This window comes from Durio zibethinus, chromosome 6, assembly GCF_047325235.1.
Source record: "Durio zibethinus cultivar Kanyao isolate XHJ-2024 chromosome 6, ASM4732523v1, whole genome shotgun sequence".
Lineage (NCBI taxonomy): Eukaryota > Viridiplantae > Streptophyta > Magnoliopsida > Malvales > Malvaceae > Durio > Durio zibethinus.
This window is the reverse complement of record NC_143167.1, coordinates 9,100,295-9,119,167: the sequence shown is the minus strand read 5'-3', so window position 1 is coordinate 9,119,167 and position 18,873 is coordinate 9,100,295. Positions and strand designations below refer to the sequence as shown.

At 28.6% G+C, this 18,873-nt stretch overlaps 1 protein-coding gene across 2 annotated transcripts; it reads left to right on the top strand.

Moving 5' to 3' along the window:
• Nucleotides 1-954: 954 nt before the first annotated feature.
• On the top strand, nucleotides 955-6,978 carry LOC111285358 (uncharacterized). Of its 2 annotated transcripts, none has more exons than XM_089762086.1 (3): nucleotides 955-1,140; nucleotides 3,676-5,732; nucleotides 6,454-6,978. In XM_089762086.1, exon 2 carries the CDS (start codon nucleotides 3,704-3,706, stop codon nucleotides 5,678-5,680), a length of 1,977 nt encoding a protein of 658 aa, XP_089618212.1. In that variant the 5' UTR covers nucleotides 955-1,140; nucleotides 3,676-3,703; the 3' UTR covers nucleotides 5,681-5,732; nucleotides 6,454-6,978. The 2 variants fall into 2 exon arrangements, with proteins under 2 accessions (XP_089618212.1, XP_089618213.1); XM_089762087.1 differs by having other exon boundaries at nucleotides 1,032-1,140; nucleotides 3,683-5,732.
• Nucleotides 6,979-18,873: the final 11,895 nt, after the last annotated feature.

The following is an 18,873-nucleotide window of genomic DNA, read 5'->3' as shown; positions in this document are numbered from 1 at the left end:
TAAAAATTTTAAAACTTCATTGTTATTACTTTATATAATGATACATTTCTCTTCACAATTATTCACGAAATAACTCTTTCATAGAACACCATCCTTAGAGAATAGTTGTTCACATAAACATTTCTTTAAGGAACATCATCGACACCTTCATCGACCAACATTTTTACCGAAAATTCTTTGATCGAAATTTACTTCACTAATAATTATTCTACAAAAGGTACTTAGACAAATGATACTTATAGACAAATTTCTCACAATTTTCTTTCAAAACTCTCTACAATTCTCTCCTTCAAGTTTCCTTCTTAACTTGATTCTCTTCTTTTCTCAACCTTATTTCATCGTCAATCACCGCTTATCACTACATTTAATACTTTAAAACTACTCTAGTTTTTTTCTTCGTCGTCTTCGAGTACATTCTTTCTACTTATTTACAATTCTTCCTCTCGTTACTAAAGAACCCGTCCTGTCTTTCTCTCCGTTTCTTCCAATGCATCATTTTTTTCTTATTTGTAATGCTTGCTCTCGTTACGAAATTGTCCCTTTATTATTATTTTTTTGTATTTTTGTTTTTATGCTTTCTCAGACTTCAAAAAATGTAGAAGCAAACATAGTCTAGGAACAAGAAACGAAATAATAGAAAATAGAAAAGAGTGTTTAAAGGCCATCTTCTTTACATAAAATCATTATAATGGAAAAGCTGTATTTTATTTCTAGAAACTGAGATTACTGCTGCGTTGCAAGTTAAACAGAAAAGCCCAACACAGCTAGCCACGTGTCAAACCCAACAGCATTCCCGCCACTTTTCAAAGCTGACATGGCCCTTGAGTGTGCCTAGCCAAAGGTAACATTATAGGAGCCCAACAAGGATACAATACTTGTAGCTTACCACCAAAATCCAAGTCTCACCTGGCACATTGTATCTTTACTTAAACTGACACTCAGGCACTCAGGCTTGTCCTGTCTTTTCCCTTTTTTTTTTTTTTGGTTTCCAAGAAGCATTTTTGGTCTTTTGGGTATTTTTGTTTTTCACTGTATAAAAATAAAGAGGCTTTTCAGTATCACATTTTTGAGGGTCTCAGTTGAGAAAGCATTTGGGTTTTCTAAGTTTGCAAAACCAAAGTTTCTGTGGCTGCATTCAAGGTTAGCTGCCTTGACTCTTTTTTCCTCCCTTTTTATTTCTTCATTTTGCATGTAAAAGTTTTCAATTTTTAAAGTATTACTTTTTAATCTAGGTATAGGTTATGGTGTTCAATCAATTGTATGAATTCTTTGTATTGGAGTTCTTTTGTAAATGAGCGTTTGGTTTTTTTTATTTGTGGCCCAAGGCTGAGTCTTTATATGAATTTCTGTGAAATTCCTCTTCCATGCAATTCTAGTATCCCAGAACTTCAAAATTCCTGAAAGAAATACAGTAATAACAATTCATCTTAATAATTCCCTTGAAAATAACCTAGTTTTTACCTTCTTTATGCTATAGAATTATCTGATCACCATTTGACTATAGTCAGGTTTTTCCTATATGAAGGGGTTTTATTTTTTTCTAAGCTTTAATCATGATGAAATTTTGGCCATTGGGGGTTTTTTGACTTGAGGATTCAACTTTTTGGTAATGTTGGTTTCAAGCCAGTCTTGAATGTGTTCAACTCGTTTTATTCAAGTTCCTCTTAACAAGGTTTTTGTCACGAGTTAGGATGTAAATGTTGTTTTCCAGCTTTCTTATCCGATGAATCTGGGGTTTTCAGTATCAGTCTTCTGGTCCTTGCTTATTTGTCTCTTATATATTTGTTTATCATTCTCCTATTCCTCTCTAAAGTTACTATTGCTTCAAAAGAATTAGCAAAAAATGCCTTGTTTGAACTGCTTTAGTTTCACTCTACTTGTCTTAGTTCTCGTCATTGTACATGAGTTAGCTCTGTGTGTTGTTGAGTTTTAGTCATCAATTCTGATGATACAGGTTCTTCTGATGTGAAAATAGATAAATAAATAAAGTTTAGATATGTTTCATGATCAAGCTCATTCTTTAATTTTCTCTTAAAAAAATAGGATCTTTCTTACCACATGCCAAAGGAAAAAGTTTCAAGTTATATTCTTTCAACTCAATTGTTATTGCACAAGTAATTTTACGCATTCAAAATAGTAACTGTCAACCGACACAAGCTTCCAACTGGCATCCTGCAAATTCATTTCAAAACTTCAATGCCATGCACAATAGGGTTTAGAGAGTTGAAGAGAATAATGGGCTAGTTACGCACAATGCAATTTGACAAACCTTTTCTCTAACCATTTAGTATGGTCATGGTGACTATTTGACCTTCAGAGTTCCATTAAACCGAGAAAATGTAAGAACTTTATACTTGAAAATACCTGATGTAGCTGCTTTTGTTTCTCTGTTTCGACCTGCTTAACCGGTGTGTTCTCGTCCCACAAACTTCAGAGAATCAGTCCAGCTTATTGGAAACCATGGAGTTAGATGGTTGTAATTTTAATGAACTAGGTGATGACACCACATACTATGTTTTGTCTTGAGTTTTAGTTTGCATTTGGAAACTTGGATTTAAGAGAAAGGATTTGGTTTTCAAATTTAGTATAAATTGTGTGATAAAGCACATGTAAATGTGCCTTCATGGTTATTCTCGAATTCATTGATTTTGTTGGATGCCTATTTTAGGGGTGAATTTTGAAATATCTATAGGTATTTGAGAATTTAAAATTTATATTTGAGAATTTGAAATTTATCTCCTATGCCCTGTCAAATGTATAAGCATATTGATTCTTAGCTAATTTGTGCATATTGTGTCCATTTCATTCTCACAATTTAAATAAAACATAAAATCAAAATCCACTCTCAATTGCATCCAAACATAGCATATTCTTGAATCATTTCAAGTTTAATACAAATTGCTTAATTTCTTTTCAACATGTGGTCATTTCAATACTCAACCATCTAAATTATGAGCATTCCAAAATATTTTCCCTTGCTTCTTTTAAGATTTTTGCTGGAAGCTGCTCTCCACTGGCCTAAAACAATTCCATTTCATCCATTTTAAACCTCTGAGAATATCAGCAATGCAATATATCTCCAATTAACATGTATAATTTAATATAAACACTTAGAAAATCTTTTTTTTGGAAAATGTTTAGATCAAGGGGCATCCCTAATAATTTAGGTCCTCTCTGCAGCCATTTTACTTGTAGCCACTAAAACATTATTTAGCCCATTATACCTAGGGTCCTTTCTTCATCTATGGGGTTGAGAAAAATAGATGCTGTGTAGTTCAATGGTTTTCACTTTCTGTTGTGTTAGTTATGGATGGTAGCTGGTTCCTCATGAGTTGTACAAGGCTCTATTAAGGAACGAACTTTTACTTTCAGTAATTTTCTTAAGGGCTTGGACAATTTTGCATTTTACTAGGAACAATTGTAATCTGATTGACAATATTCCAGAATTCCAAGTCATGCAAATTGTGGGTTGAGGAGAAGTTCTTGCAAACTAATAACTCAAATAGGCATTTATGGTTGTGGATGAGATCAAGGATTCCATCACCAGATTAGAGTTTCAACATGTTCTGTGTTACTATGACTTGGTGCTATCTTTTAAGTTAATTATTTTGCACTCTTTATCTACCTTCTGTTTTCCCTTCTGATTATATATTGACAACACTTCAATTATGTAAGTTTTCAGGCTTGATATTCTGTTTTCAAGATGGCTGATAAGGTAGCAAAAAGGGCCAATAGAAAGATATATGGACTTGTGTATTCTAGGGGAACCACAGGCAGATTCAAACCATATGAGATAGCCAAGGATGATGACCTAATTATAGGGAGTCTGCCAAAAGAAATTATGAGGAAAGTTAGTAGGAGATCTAACAGCATTAGATACAGGGCAAAAGAAAGCTTGTTAGGAAATTGTATTGACAATGATGAGGGAAAAGAAGGTACAGAAATGATAACTATGAAAGGGAAGTCCAAGGCAGAGTATTCTAAGCCAAAGGAGAGTCAGACTGGTGAAGAGGTTCCTATTGGCAATGGACAGATAGAGGTAGACACCGTGCAGGAGGAGGACAACAAGAACATAAACACTCCAATGAACAGAAAGAGGGGTGCAGACAGAGAAATAGTTTGTGCATATTTGTTATCTCCACAGACAAGTGTGTCCAGGCTTCGTCCAAGGAAAGAGGTTCCTGCTTTCCGCATGGTTAATCTGGAGGAGAATGACAATGAATTTGTAGTTGGCAAGAGAGTCAAGGTTTACTGGTCAGGTTCACGCAGATGGTTCACAGGATGCATTATAGCTTTTGATAAGAAGAATAGGCTGCATAGGATTCTGTATGAAGATGGTGACAAGGAGGCGTTGGACTTGAGGAAAGAACGGTTTGAACTTGAGGTAATGCCAACTGACAATTTCAAGTTGAAAAGCAAACCCTATTCTGCTAGAAAGGCTGATGGACTGGATACTGGTAATGTTAGAGAAGCTGTGATGAAAGAGTACTCAAGAAATGTTAGTGGTGCAAAAACAATGACAAAGAGTTCAGAGTCCAAGCTGAAAAGAGAAGCAAAGAAAGAGGGCAAAAGGACAAGTTCAAAAGGATGGAGGAAGGACACTGAAGTTATTATGGAGGGTTTAGCCTCTAATGTGGATGTGATTCCAACGAAAGTTGGTGAAATAGTAAATAATAAAGTCAGTGACAAGGAAGAACCTGGTGAGGCAAGTCCTGAAGAAGATGAATCTAATTTCTTTTCTGAAGCTCCTAAAGAAGTTAGCACAGAGTTTAAAGCAGAAGCAGCTGTAGTGAAGTCTCATTCTGAGTTCTGGAGCATGGTATCAGACAACAGTAGCATTAAAGAAAGTGGAAAAGCTGTGGAAGATGATTTCTTAAAGATCAGCATTGCTGAATTAGCAAAAGAGCCAAAGGGTTCAAGGAAAAGACTTATGCCTAAAGCTAAAAGAATAAGAACCAATAGGACTTTCAGTAGGGAATTTGGCAAAGATGTGGGGACGCTAGAGGCACATATGAAGTCTCATGTTCGCTATGATGAATTAAAGACCACACAAATAGATGTTGACATCAACAGTGAGGCAATTGACGTTAGTCAACAGAACATTAGCAGAAAGAATGAAGCCCTTGAAAAGAAAGAAAGTGAAGGAGATGAAACATTAAATGAAGCTCCATTTACTACATTGGATCTCACTTCAAAGAAAATTGCTACAGGATCTGGTAACATCAGTAGAAAAGCAGCTAATGAGGTGGAAAACCTGACAAAAACAGAAAATAAAGCATCTGAACATGTCACCACTTGTCTCCGCATAAACCCTCAGAATGTGAAAGTTGAGAGGGAGGTCCTGGCTGCTCAAATTGAGTTTGTTACTTCCATTAAAAAAGGTGAAGAGGAATTAATAACTGGGATCACCAATGTTCAAAGACCTGGAGACGTTCACACATTGAACACTAACCATGGGGCTGAATCTATCCTGGAAGCAGAGAGCATGAAGCCCTGTGAAGCATCTTCCTATCTGCTGCCTATTAGGCAAATAAGTCCAGAAGAAGCAAAGCCAAATGTTTTTCAGGGAAAGATCAAATTGGAGAATGGTGAATCTGATAAAGAATCCAAAGAAGGCATGGACTTCATCAGTGAGAAATCAGAGATCTATGGTAGCAAGGAAGGACCAAAGCAATTATAGTGCTGCAAGCTGAAGTAGCCTTATCAGAAAGGCAATTTGGGGTTTAAACAAAGTAAGTGTGCTCTTTAAGCCTAAAGGTTATTAAAGTTAGGATAGGAAAAGAACTTTAGATTAATAGGTAGCAGAACTTGCATAGGCTTTGTACCCTGAATTCCTTCCGCGTGTGTCTCCAAATTTATATTCTTTCTCTCTGCATGCATCTATCCTAATTTATAGATTCAGATGCATGGCAATATCCTTTGGCAAGGCATGTTTTCATTTAAGCATGCGTCATTTACTTTGCATTGGTCATTCCACATCTTTGATTCAACTCACATTATTTGGACTCTATAGACTTTACATTCATTTCTGGTTCTCTCTCTGCATAATTGATTCAGAGGATCAAAGTTATGTTGCATTTGTAATTGGTTTGTGTATCAGTTGTCAATGCAATTATATATGTGGATGTGTTATAAAAGAAATTCTCTCTTATCTTTATGCCATTTTCTTTCGCTACAAACATCTATGTTATGTTATTCATAAAGGTTTTGATGAAATAATATAATCCTTCAGGCCACAAACATGTGAGTATCTAATTATTTGCTTGGAAATGTAAAACAAACCAAGAATTTTGTATTGACCATAAATTTTTTGGAGTTCTTGTCTTTGGTAGGGATTGCAAAAGATTTCCCTAATATCTTGACAGCAAGTCGCTGTTCTACATTTTTGTGCATCAAAACCTAAACTTTTTATCCTATGTTAATTTTGAAATTTTCTATTGTTTCATTTTGCAGGTAAATATATATTGACAGACGTATGAAAGAGTTTTTGGATGCTATGAAAACTGCATTATACTCAATATTCAGCAGCGATAGCAATCCAGCAACCTCTAATGGAAATACGAGGCAGCTAAGATGTGCATAGAGATGGTGACTTGATATGAAGACACAGAAATGGGCAGGCTAACATAATAATTCTGTAGTTAGACACTTAAATGCACCGAACAACAAGACGATACTGAAGTCAAGAAGCGTCTAAGGTAAAAACTGTTGTTATTTTTGTTTGTCGGAGAAAAGATGATACCATACTCTCTTCATCAGTCATTATCCAGTGCATGTTCTATACAAGACTGTTATTTTAGTAATGAGTTTTGTTCGTTGAATGATTTCAGCTCTCTTACTACCCATGAACCCCGTGGGTATCCTGTCACTTTCAGCTGGTTTTGAAACAAATGATCTAGTTGGGAATGGCTATTCTCGCCAAAGCTGTTATAACAATTACTGATAGAATGACAGCTTTTTCTAAAACTTTAGATCTAATGGGTTAATGGCAATTCTCTCCATAGCTGTTAGCCAGGTATAATCATATTGATTCTTTTTGTTTCAGTTTGAGTTAATTAGGATGTGGGTTGCAGCTTCAGCAATGTTGTTATCTGTTTAATTACAGCCAAAAGAACTGAATGGTACCACTTCCATGTCAGCTTTTGCGTCTAGCGGGATTTAAGTCCCACCAGAGCCCCATAGAATCTCCCATGTCCATTCACTCATTGAAGGGACACTTTGCTATTGAAAGCATTGTGGTGTACTTGAATTAAATGTATCTCCAAACTAAACCTTTGACAATTGCTAGAGTTTTCTGATCTGACCTCCTTTAAATTTGGAAGAAATGTTCTGCCATGAAAAATTGCGGCACTCATTCAACCTGTGAACCGAAAAAACTCTTGTAGTCTAGCATTTCTTCATGGAGTTTCATACCCTTTTATCATCTTTGTCTTCCATTCAAAATTGTTGGGCTTTAAACTCGTACTTTTGCCCCCTATATGAAACTCCCAAAGATGTTCAGAGATAACAAATGGGCGGGTTCGGGTTTTTTCAAATTCGGATTCAATTTTCAAATTTAATCAATTCAATTCGAGCTAGTTGTATTATTTTTTAAATTTTATGAAATATGTAACCATTTAGTAGATTTTTGGAATTTCAGAAAATTTCAGATTTGAGATATTGAAGTCCAAGTAATTTTGGATTTGAATTTTTATTTTATTTTTATCAAATCGGATTTAATAATCCGTTCCAAGCTTTGTCAGACCAGATTTTAGTTTAGAATTCGTTTTGCCACCGGCAAACTCTAAACATCGAGGTGGAGCAATGGCCCATGGAAAAAGGGACCATGCCCATTTTTCATAAAAGCAGTGGTCCTCAAAGGAGCCTTTGGAGTAGGCTCTACCTGGAAGTTGGAATATTTAGGCTGATCATGTGGTGTACCATCATATCCTATTTTCATTATCCAAATCCCCCTTCCTCTTCAAATATACTAGTATTTACTATTGCATGCGTGAATATTTTTAAAATTTTTTTAAGTTCATAATCTATTCTTATACTTTTTATTCTATTATTTATTTGGTTAAGAAAAAAATTATACTCATAAGCTCTCTTGAATTCGTAATATCTAAATGTGAATTTTAATGATATTTCAATTGATTTAAGAATGAATCAATAATTTTTTTTAATTTTTAAATAATAATTACTTATGAATAAAAATATTTATATAGTATAAAACTTTATAATATTAATTTATAAATTATTCAATACTATTAGAATTAAGAATGCTATAACAACTTAGCACAAACTTATACGGCACTTCTATAAAAAAACAAAATGATAAGTAATTAAATGATGTTAGAAATAAAATCATTCTATCGTGCAAGTAATTCAATATAACTATAACTCTTTTTTTTTCCACAATATAATTATAACTCTTTAACATCTAAATTATAAAAGATAATCTTATTATTAATTAATAATTTTAATTAAAAATAATTAAAAATATAAATTTAGAAATATATATTAATATTAAAGATTTTTTTATCAATTAAAACTTGTATACATATTAAAATTTATATATATTAATTTTCGTGTCACGTGAAATTAGACCTTCCTTACATTTTTATTTTAAAATTTTGATTATAAGATTGACAATTTTATTGGTTATTGGATATATAGAAGTGTTAATAAATATAAATAATATTTTAATTATTGTAATTAAAATTTTATTTCATTATATGTGAAATTAATTTTAATCTTTTTAATTTAATATCGCTATAATTTTAAAATATAATGAACAAAAAATTCTAAACCAAGTAAATCATTTTATCTCATGAAAAAGGTAAATCATTTTAATGAAAGTGCTTTATTATAATTAAAATCCTTTTCCATGCATTGAATAAATCTTATTACCATTAACTTATAATTTCTAGTAGTTGTTTCCACTCGAACACTGATGGTTTTATCGGAAGCATATCATTTATAATTCTTTTTACTATAATTTTATAATTATTCAATCGTAATAAAGAATTATACAAAATGCCATCACTTATAAGTGTGAGTTCTATACAAATTTTTTATGGATCCCACATAATTTTAAATTGTTATTGGTTAATTATACTACAATAATTGTAGGTGAAATATTCTCGATTTTATTTATATTTAAATATATAGCTGTACATTTTATAAATAAATAAAACCAATAAAATGTATATTAATCAAAATTTGTGTTAATATGGCAGTTTGTTTCATGTGTAAATTATATCAAATAAATATAAATTTTATTATTTTTATTGTTAATGCAAAACTACAATTACAAAGATAAAGAAAACTTTAACTCTTTTTTATTTATCAAATAAATTCATTTACTTCCTAAGACTAATGAAAAATTAAAACTTTGAAAATGAAGCAATTCAATGTAAATTTTAACATTTTTATTTATTATCAAATAAATTTATTTAACAAAGTCATTTAATAAAATTAAAATTCTTACTTAAAATTATATGGTTAAAATGTATCATAGGTATCTGTACTTTTCGATTTTTAAAAATTTAGTCCCTATAATATTATTTAAAAGAATTTAGTCCTTGTACTATTATTTTTAAGAAATTTAGTTCTTATAATATTATTTTTTAAGGAATTTAGTTCATGCACATTGTTAACGATTGAACTAAAATCTTTAAGAAATATTATTATAAGGACTAAATTTCTTTAAATAATACTAGAGAGACTAAATTAAAAAAAAAAAAAATACAGGGACCTATGGCAAATTTTGACCAAATTAGATAAATTTTATTAATAATAAAAAGTATTTACAATGGTAATTTAGAAATATAGCAACCAACAATGATCATTTTCATCAATTCAAAAGATTTTCCATTTTTGTGTTTTTATATATTTTTTTTATAGCTAAATGAGACTAATTATAGTCATAAGTCAATAAATGGAAAATACAATGTGGTTAATTGTATTACAAATATAAGTTTGTCACCTCTCATTAAACAAATTGATTAAAGATTTAATATTCAAATTTTTTTTTTTTAGATCTTTATATATTAAAAAAGGTTTGGTTAACATATCTATACCTATATATAAAAATTGACCCTTTTTAATCTTTGTTTGGACAGTTTAGTAATGTAAAAGAAAAAAAATTAAAGGTTAATTTATGAAAAAAAATTTCTTTAGAAACTTCTCCAAAAAAATATGAATCGAGAAGTTTCTTTACTTTTCTTATTCTATGAATAATTTCTTTCTTTTTCTCAAGTAAAGAAGAAAAAAATATAAAGAAATGATTTTTTTTTTTTTTGAAAAAACTTTGTGTTGTCCTTATTCTCACTTCTTCTTTTTTTTTTTTTTTACTATTTTTTATGTTTTTTAGGTGAGTTTCTTTTTTTCTTCTTAGCTCAGCTATTCTTCTCAAATTTTTTTATGGCTTTTTTTTTGTTCAAGTGAGTTTCTTCTCTTCTTTTCATATTTGATTTCTTGGTTTTTTCACTCTTTTTTATAGTTGATTCATTTTTTGTCAATGTGTTTCTATTGGTGTTTTGATGTTGTTATTTTTGTGCATGCATGTTGTTCGATTAATTGTTTATATTTCTCTATCATTATGTAGGTTATTCTTTTTATGTGGTTATGGGATTTCTGGATATGAATTTTGTGTTTGGATTTTTTTATTTTTATGCATGATGTTTTTTGTTTTTTTGTTAAGCTAGGGTTTTTTTTGTTTGAGTTGGTAATTGTGGATTCTGTATTGATGGAAGCTATTGGTTTTATGTTTAATTATTTTTTTTCATGCATGCTATTTTATGGGTTTTGAATTGATATTGTTATGGTTATCAACGTTGTAATAGCTTATATTTGATTGTTTTTGTAGACTCATCTGATTCAACATTGCAATATTGCACCAATGAGTTCTAGATTGAAATACATAAAAAAAATTAAAGAAAATTTGATTAATCGGGTGTCAAATATTAATTGACACCTTTAATTTGGTTGTTCTAAGTGTAATGTGTAGGCAGAAGAGATTGGTGTTGTTCTAATTGTAATGTGCCATGGGGAAAAGGAAAAGCAATGGAGTTGTGGAAAAGCTATCTCCACCATTACTGCCAGAGTCGTCAATATTCAAAGAGTTAGTTCTATTGTTCACAACATTAGAGATAATTGCCTTTCCCAGTCTCCCATAAAGGTTGTTTTTTGTTGTAAGGTTATTTCTTTGTCATGCTTTATATAATTCTATGAGTTAAATGATAATCAAACAATTTTGTTTCTTATTGAAATGAAATTTAATTCCTTTGTTTTGTATAGTTTTTTTATTGAATGTAACATTTTTTTTAAGCTTGATAAGGTCTTTAATTGCTAACATCTAAGTAAAATGAAATACTTAGGACAAGAACTAAGGTTTTATTTGAAAATTGGAAAAGATATTATTACAAAAAAAAAATTTTAATTGGTTTCATTTTTTGTTTTAGTAGTTTAAGGTATTCAGCAAATGTGAAATGACTTTGATTAAGTTTCTTATCTTGTAATTAGTTTTGCTCTGGTCGATTGGTTCTGCTCTAGTCTCATCTTGTGATGTATATCAAACAAAAATATTTTCATCCAAAAAAGACCCAAAGCTCTTTAGACTTTTGATTGTATATTTTTAGAATTTCTATAAGATATTGTTCTTGAAACATTGTTCCCTATGCTTTTGAATTCTAAAAGGCACTTTTATTTTTCTTTTTCTCATGCAGTCTAATGATGTAATGATGTAATGATGTAAAGCCAATAAGAGGTATGCAATGCCTTTTTTAGCAGACTAGTTCCAAATTAAGTTTCAAATTTTTGTTAACCTTTTCATTAGTTTTTCTTTCTCTTTTTGTGTCAATCATGTAGACAAAACACCGTGGTATTTTTACTCATTATGTTTGCTTCAGAAGGCTCTTTGGATCTTTGGTGCGATACTTGGATTAGTTGCACTTACATTTATCTTGGTTCTTATCTATGCAGTAATATAATCTAATACTAGGCTGATCATTTTGATTTTAAAATGGTTTTCTTAAAATCTTAAAGATACGAAAGTGTCACTTACATATTTGTTTGATATATAGCATTTCAAGACAAATAAGCCTTTTTTATGAGAATCCAAGACATAGTTACAAAATTGAGGTGATATTTTATCATTTACTACAATTTTGAATTGTAATACTGTTATTAAATCCTAGTTCCTAATTTTGAAGTATTATTGATCTGTGGCTAATTTAAAATTTTTTTATTTTAATTTCTTTTTATAGAATTATAATAATGTTCTCACTTAGTAGAGAACTTGTGTACTTTAGTTCCTTGTGGAAGAGAAATTTAAAAACACTTTTCACAAGTATGTTTTAATCTTTGCACTCTTTATTCTTTCTTTCTTTTTTTTTTTTTAAATTTATATTATGAATGTGTTGATGCTTTTCTTTTTGTTTTATTTGTTTATTTGTTGATTAATGAATTTAAATTTAATACATTGGAGCAAGAGTTAGGGTTTTTCTTTCAATTTGAGATATTTTGAGGATATGGTGACAAATGGGGAATACGATAGTAGAGAAGTATCTTTCAAGGTTTTACAAAGGTTGATGATAACAAATATTCCATGAAGATTTTCTTCGAGATTTGAAAATAGAAGTACCTAGAAGCTCTTAACAAGTAAGCCATTTAAAAAAAAATAGTTTGTAAAGTTTGGTGTATCTTTTAATCCCGTTGTTTATTTAGTTGGTTTATCTTACTTGCAAGTTTGGGTTGATCAAATTTTATCATTTTGTGCACAAGTGGTTAAAGCAAATACTTATGTCTCCAATAAAGGGTTGCTTAATTGTATTTCAAGTTATTTTTAGGTTAAGCCTTGGATTTCATCAGGTTAATCAATCTTTTATTTATTATTATCTGTAGCTTAGATTGAAAAAGTTACATTTGGAATTGAATTCTTTTGATAATGTGATGTAGTGTTCTTGGTTTTGCTAAATGATTATGTAGATTTTTAGATAAAATTTTTGGTCCATGTTGGATCTGTATAGAATAATTGGACTTATTTAATAAATATATTTAGTCCTATTCTCCTTTAAAGATCACTTGAGACTAAATTTTTAATCCTTCCCATACAATTGAGTAATTGTGGAAATGACACTAAAATTCATTGAAAGTAAATGTTGCAAGTACCTTTACATTAAGTAATTAAGTCCCTTTATGAATTTTTTTTTTTAATTTGTAGGTAGAAAACGTAAGCAAGAAAAAAAAAAGATTGGAAAAGTTGTCAAGTTGATCTTAAATGCATTGTCATATAGCTTTAATCTTTTTACTAGGTGATGCATAAAAAATGTTTAGACTCAATTTTTTTTGTTCATTTTTCTTTCTATTCAAATGCATATTTGTCTTTATTTGGTATGATATTTAATTTTTTCGAATTTGGTTATAGTGATTTTTAAGTATTAGAAAAGTATTTTTCAGTTTTTTTTTTAAATGTAATCATACAGCTTTTATATAAAGTACCAAGTGGTATTTATTGTCTTAGAGTATAATGCTTGCAAGGGATGTGGATATTGTAAGAAATTTAAAGAAATTGGAATTTGCATATGAATGAAAATTTTTAAGCATGTGAATGGTAGAGCCAACGAGCCTTTGATTTAGCGGCATCATGGTATTGGCATTTGGAGGGTTGCTAGCATTCCCTTCCCTAATCAAGTAAGCTCTTATAGTTTACTATAGATAGTGGAGTCAAGTGTGGTTAGAGATAGAATAAGAACTTCTAAATATATATATATATATATATATGAATAGTAAAAAAAGATTTGGTATATGACTCAACAATAGTTAGTTTAAATGCATGCTAATACTCTATTATCTCATTATTTCTCAAAGAATGAATTAAAATATTTTTTTTCTTTTAACGACTAAGTCTTATCATTGTAAGCTTATAATGTCTTGAAAAAAATTAAACATACATCTCTCATGTATTAGAAGTTTGGTAACATAAAAAATTATAAATCAATTTTTTGTTTTGTAAAAGACACAACTTTATTATCTTGATAATACATGGACATGTTCCTTTAATAATTTTTTTATTTGATTATGATTCATGAAGTTGTCCTTATAAAAATATAATATGTATAATTTACAAATTATGATCAATTCAATAAATTTTATGTATTATATCTTACTTTTTTATATATATAAATTCTTAAATTGACTTTATTTAGATTATTTATTTTTTAGTATACTATTTTTTTAATTAAATAAAAATTTTATATATTTCAAAAATTTAATTATGTTAAATAAAAAAATCCATAACAAAACATGAGCATTACACTAGTATCTATAAACACTAACTATGAATAGTTAGAAGATTATGTTTTTAAAAAAATTGTATATAATGTATTGTTCTTAAAAGTGATCACGCACTAGTGAAATATTGTATGAAATTCTTATGAATAATATCTAAATATAGATAATTGAATTTTCATTCATTCAAGTATTTGTTACTTAATATTTAATTTATTCCAATAAATTTAAATACATATTTTTTTATAAACTATATATGTTAATAAAAAGATTAATGCAATATGAACTATTTTATATAGTATCCGAGGGTCGGCCGAGATAAGAGACTTAGAAGCTTAATTTAGGGTTGACCTGATGTATTTAAAATTAATAAAAATATTTTTATTTATTAATTTTAAAATAATAAATCTTTAATATATTTTTAAAAAATAGGTCCATCAGCTTGATGGACTGGGCTGTGCTTTCCCTTAGGCAAAGATTTCCCAAGGCCTACTAAAGTTGGTTCAACTTATTAATGGACAACTCTAATTTTCGTAACGTTTATATTTTTATTATAATAAAATAGAAACTTATAATCTCACTTTTCACAATAGAAAATTATTTATTTATATTTTTTGTAAAATTAAATTGATTTATTTGATGTTATTCTTAAAAATTTATATTAGAAGTGTACGTAAAGCAAGTGGGGCTAAGTCTATGCATGATATTAATATTATATATGTTTGTTAATGATCAATCCAATCGAGCCTTAAATTAAGATGATTTAATTGATGTTATTCTTAAAAGTTTATATTAAAAATGTATTTAAGTAAGGTGGGGCTAAGTTTATGTATAATATTAATTCTATACATGTTTTGTCTAGGATCAATCCAATCTAACAATTTGAGTCTTAAATTTTGTCTAAAGCTGTGTAAATTATTTTTAGTTCAAAAAATAAAAATGTTGGTATTTATTTATTCTTTAGTAATTTTATTTTTTTATTAAACTTTAAAATATGATACATTAACATAATTTATGATATTTATATTGCAAATTTTTATATTTTTTTATATGATATAAATTATATTATATATAAATATAAAATAATATAATTAAAAACAAATTGAATTGAATTCATCCAAAGTGAAGGCTCTGTCTATTTTTTAAACATGTCCTGTTTTTTTCTAAGATCATTTTCTAAACATAATATTTTTGTCTAAATCATTGTAAATATCAAGCGCACCTTCATATTTTGGTGAATAACCCCACTTTTGACAGCTCTAGTTTATATATATTTATATATTTGTTAATGTTTATTTTCAACTATTTAATTTAATAATCAAGTAAATCTTCAGAGGTTCGATTTCAATTTCCTTCCTCTTTTTTTATGTAAGGTTCTGTCCCATTAAAATAAAAAAAAAAAATTTTGCCAATGTTTTAATAGTTTATATTTATCATGTCCAAATTTTCAGATTATTTTTATATTTTTAAATGAAAGGGGGGCCGTTGATTATTGGTCAAAGGAAACTTTGACAAACTTTTTTTTTTTGCATTTATTTATTTGTCATGTTATATGACATAGGTGCTGACCTTTGATTAGAGGAACGGCCCACACGTAGACTATTTTCTGCGGTCAGTCAATTACTTTTACTGTTACTAGCAATTTTGACTTTCTTTCTGCTCTTCACGCTAATAAAAAATTGCATGTAGGGAACTCTACCTTCTTACTGTATGCCTCCACCTACTTAATCAGTCCTCCTTTATTTTTTTATTCCAGATGCCATAGCCTCCGCAGCGCCGGCCCCTGTTACAAACTTCACTGTGGGTTAAACGTAATTCCGACCAAGTTCAATGTACCACTAAAATCTAAATCTTGTTTCGTATCTTTGTCCACAACCCTTCACGCTCTTTCTTTTGCCATGTTCGTAACGCGCTGTATGTGGGTATAATCGGGTCAAGTAAGGGCAGCTTCGAGGCCCGACCCCCAAATTTTTAAATAATAAAATTAAATGATTCCTCAAACTAAAATTATTAATTTTATTTATTTTTTTATGTGATATTGTAATTTAGTTTTATTTATTGTAATTTAAGATGTATTAAAATTATATTATTTATTTATTTATTGTATCAATCAATTATTATTTATAAATTTTAAAAATAAAAAATTTATCATAAAGATTAAATCACAATCATGTAATTTAACAAAAATCAAATAATTTTTTACCTTCTTAAATAAGATTTAAAATCAAATATCAAACATGTGTCTTTTATTTAATTTCTTACAATTTCTCTTTTTCATATAATTATTTACTTTTAGTTCTACTTTTTTTTTCTACCATGCATATTTTTTTTCAGTACAAAAGTCCTATTGAATCCATTTTATAAAAAGTTAAAAAAAAAAAAAACTCAAACTTCTAATTTTAAAGTTGCAAAATTAATTATTTTTCTTGCTTGAATGAAAAATATATAATTTAACAATTTATTTATTTATATTTCTTGTAAAAGAAAATCACTTATAACTTTAAGTAAGATTTACAATTTTAAGTTATTTAATCAATGTATTATGTGTCTTTATATATTGGTTTATTAATCGATAAAATTTATAAATTTGAAATTTTATATATTTTGTTAGGATATTACTTGCATATATATATTAATAATATAATAAAAAACATTGTATGAAAACAAAAATTTAAGATTTAGTATAACATTAGTTGGTCCTCTAAAATTAACTATCAAGATCTACAATTAGTTAAGTTATTTGTGAGTCATTCGAGTTTGATCCGAAAAAATTCAAACTTAACTAGTTTGTTGTTGAGTTAAACTTGAATTGTTTGAATAACAAGTTAAATCGAATTTAAGTAATTTAATATTCGATTTAAGAGATTCACAAGCTTATTTGAATTTTATCAAGTTTTTTATTTTTAATATATTTATATAAGTCATTTTAAAAAATATATAATAAATAATAAAAATATAATATTTAACATTAACATTTATAATTTTATCAAATTTAACCAAATTAAATATAAAATGACTCAGTTAAATTATAAATCAAACTCAAATGTGAAAAATAAAACTGACTAAACTCGAATTGAATATTCAACTCGAGTGCACTAATATAATGCAACTCGATTGCCACCCACTTAAGCAAGTCTCAAACTTGTGAAAATTTATCACTATTTATAACAAGGCAAATCATAACGTTTTTCATTTTTTCTTCAAAATATTTTTTAGTTTTTTTTCTCTCTCCAACATTCTTTAATCTTCTTTCCAAAACTTAGCTCACATAAAAAATAAAACCCAATTTTTGATAAAGCTCACTGTAGCCTCCACCAATTGCCATTGATTTCACAACTTGTATGTTATTCGTTATTCATTGTGCTGTTGGTCGATGTTTTGCTTTATTTTTTTTCCTCTCTATTTTAAAAATTCAAAAATTTTCAAAAAACTCAAATTGAAACTTATAGAAAAAAAACCCTTACTAATAAGTTGTTGTAATTATTATGTGAATTTGTAGTTGCTTTGTGGGTTTATTAGGTATGGGTAATTTAGGATGAATTCGAGTTCTATTGGTTTTTTTGGTGGTTGTTGGGTTTATTTCTAGGTTTCTTTTAGGCTATTGGTGTGGTTGCCGAATGAAATTGATTGTTTGTTTGATATTTGATACAATTTTCAACAGTAAAATTTTTATTTCCAAAAGGACACAAAGCCTAAAATTTGCATACAAACAAATATGCAAAAAAATTGAAAGTTTCAACCAAAAACAATCAATATAAGCAAAAAATACCATTAGCAGAAACTTTCAAAAGCAAAATCAAAATTTTAGATCGTAGCTTGAGATTGTTTTTTTAGGTTTGTGAAAAAAAGTAATTTTAGATTTGGTTTTCTTAGGGTTTCCTTTCAGACTAAAGAGAAAGAGGCATTATTTGAGAAAGAAAGTGTGGTAGCATAGTAGGTTCTCTGACTTTGGTGTCGAGGTTTTTTTTTTTGCTTTACGGTGGTAGTCACTAGTGACAAATGATGTTAACAATAGTGGATGATGATAATGCAGTGGACTGTGATGACAAGCTTTGATGGAATTTGAGATTTTATTTTCTTCAATTCTAAAAAGTAGCATAGAACTTTACTAGAAAAGAAAGAGCTATTGCAAAAAAAATTTGAAACATTAGAGAGAGGAGAATCAAAGAAAATATTTTTATTGAAAATGACTTATAGAGAAAGAATTCATTTGATTTAAAAAAAATGATGAAGAAGGAAAAAGAAAAAAACACAAAAAAAATAATTTTAGGTAAAAATATAATAAAATAAATTATAAAATAATTAAAGTATTATATTTTAAATTTTAAAAAATAAATTTAATTCGCGTTTAATTATTTGATATATATATATGTATGTGTATATATATATATATATATATGTGTGTGTATGTGAGTGTTTGTGATCTTATAATTCACCTTTTATAATACAAAGTGCCGAACCGATCATCCCAACGTTGTCACGTAGAAGTTAGAACGTTGCGCGTGGGCCTGTTTTTAAAGTCCAATATCGATAAAAGAAAGTCCCGTGTCAGGCTTGTGATTTTTATTTTATATTATTTTCTGATGTTTATCACACTTC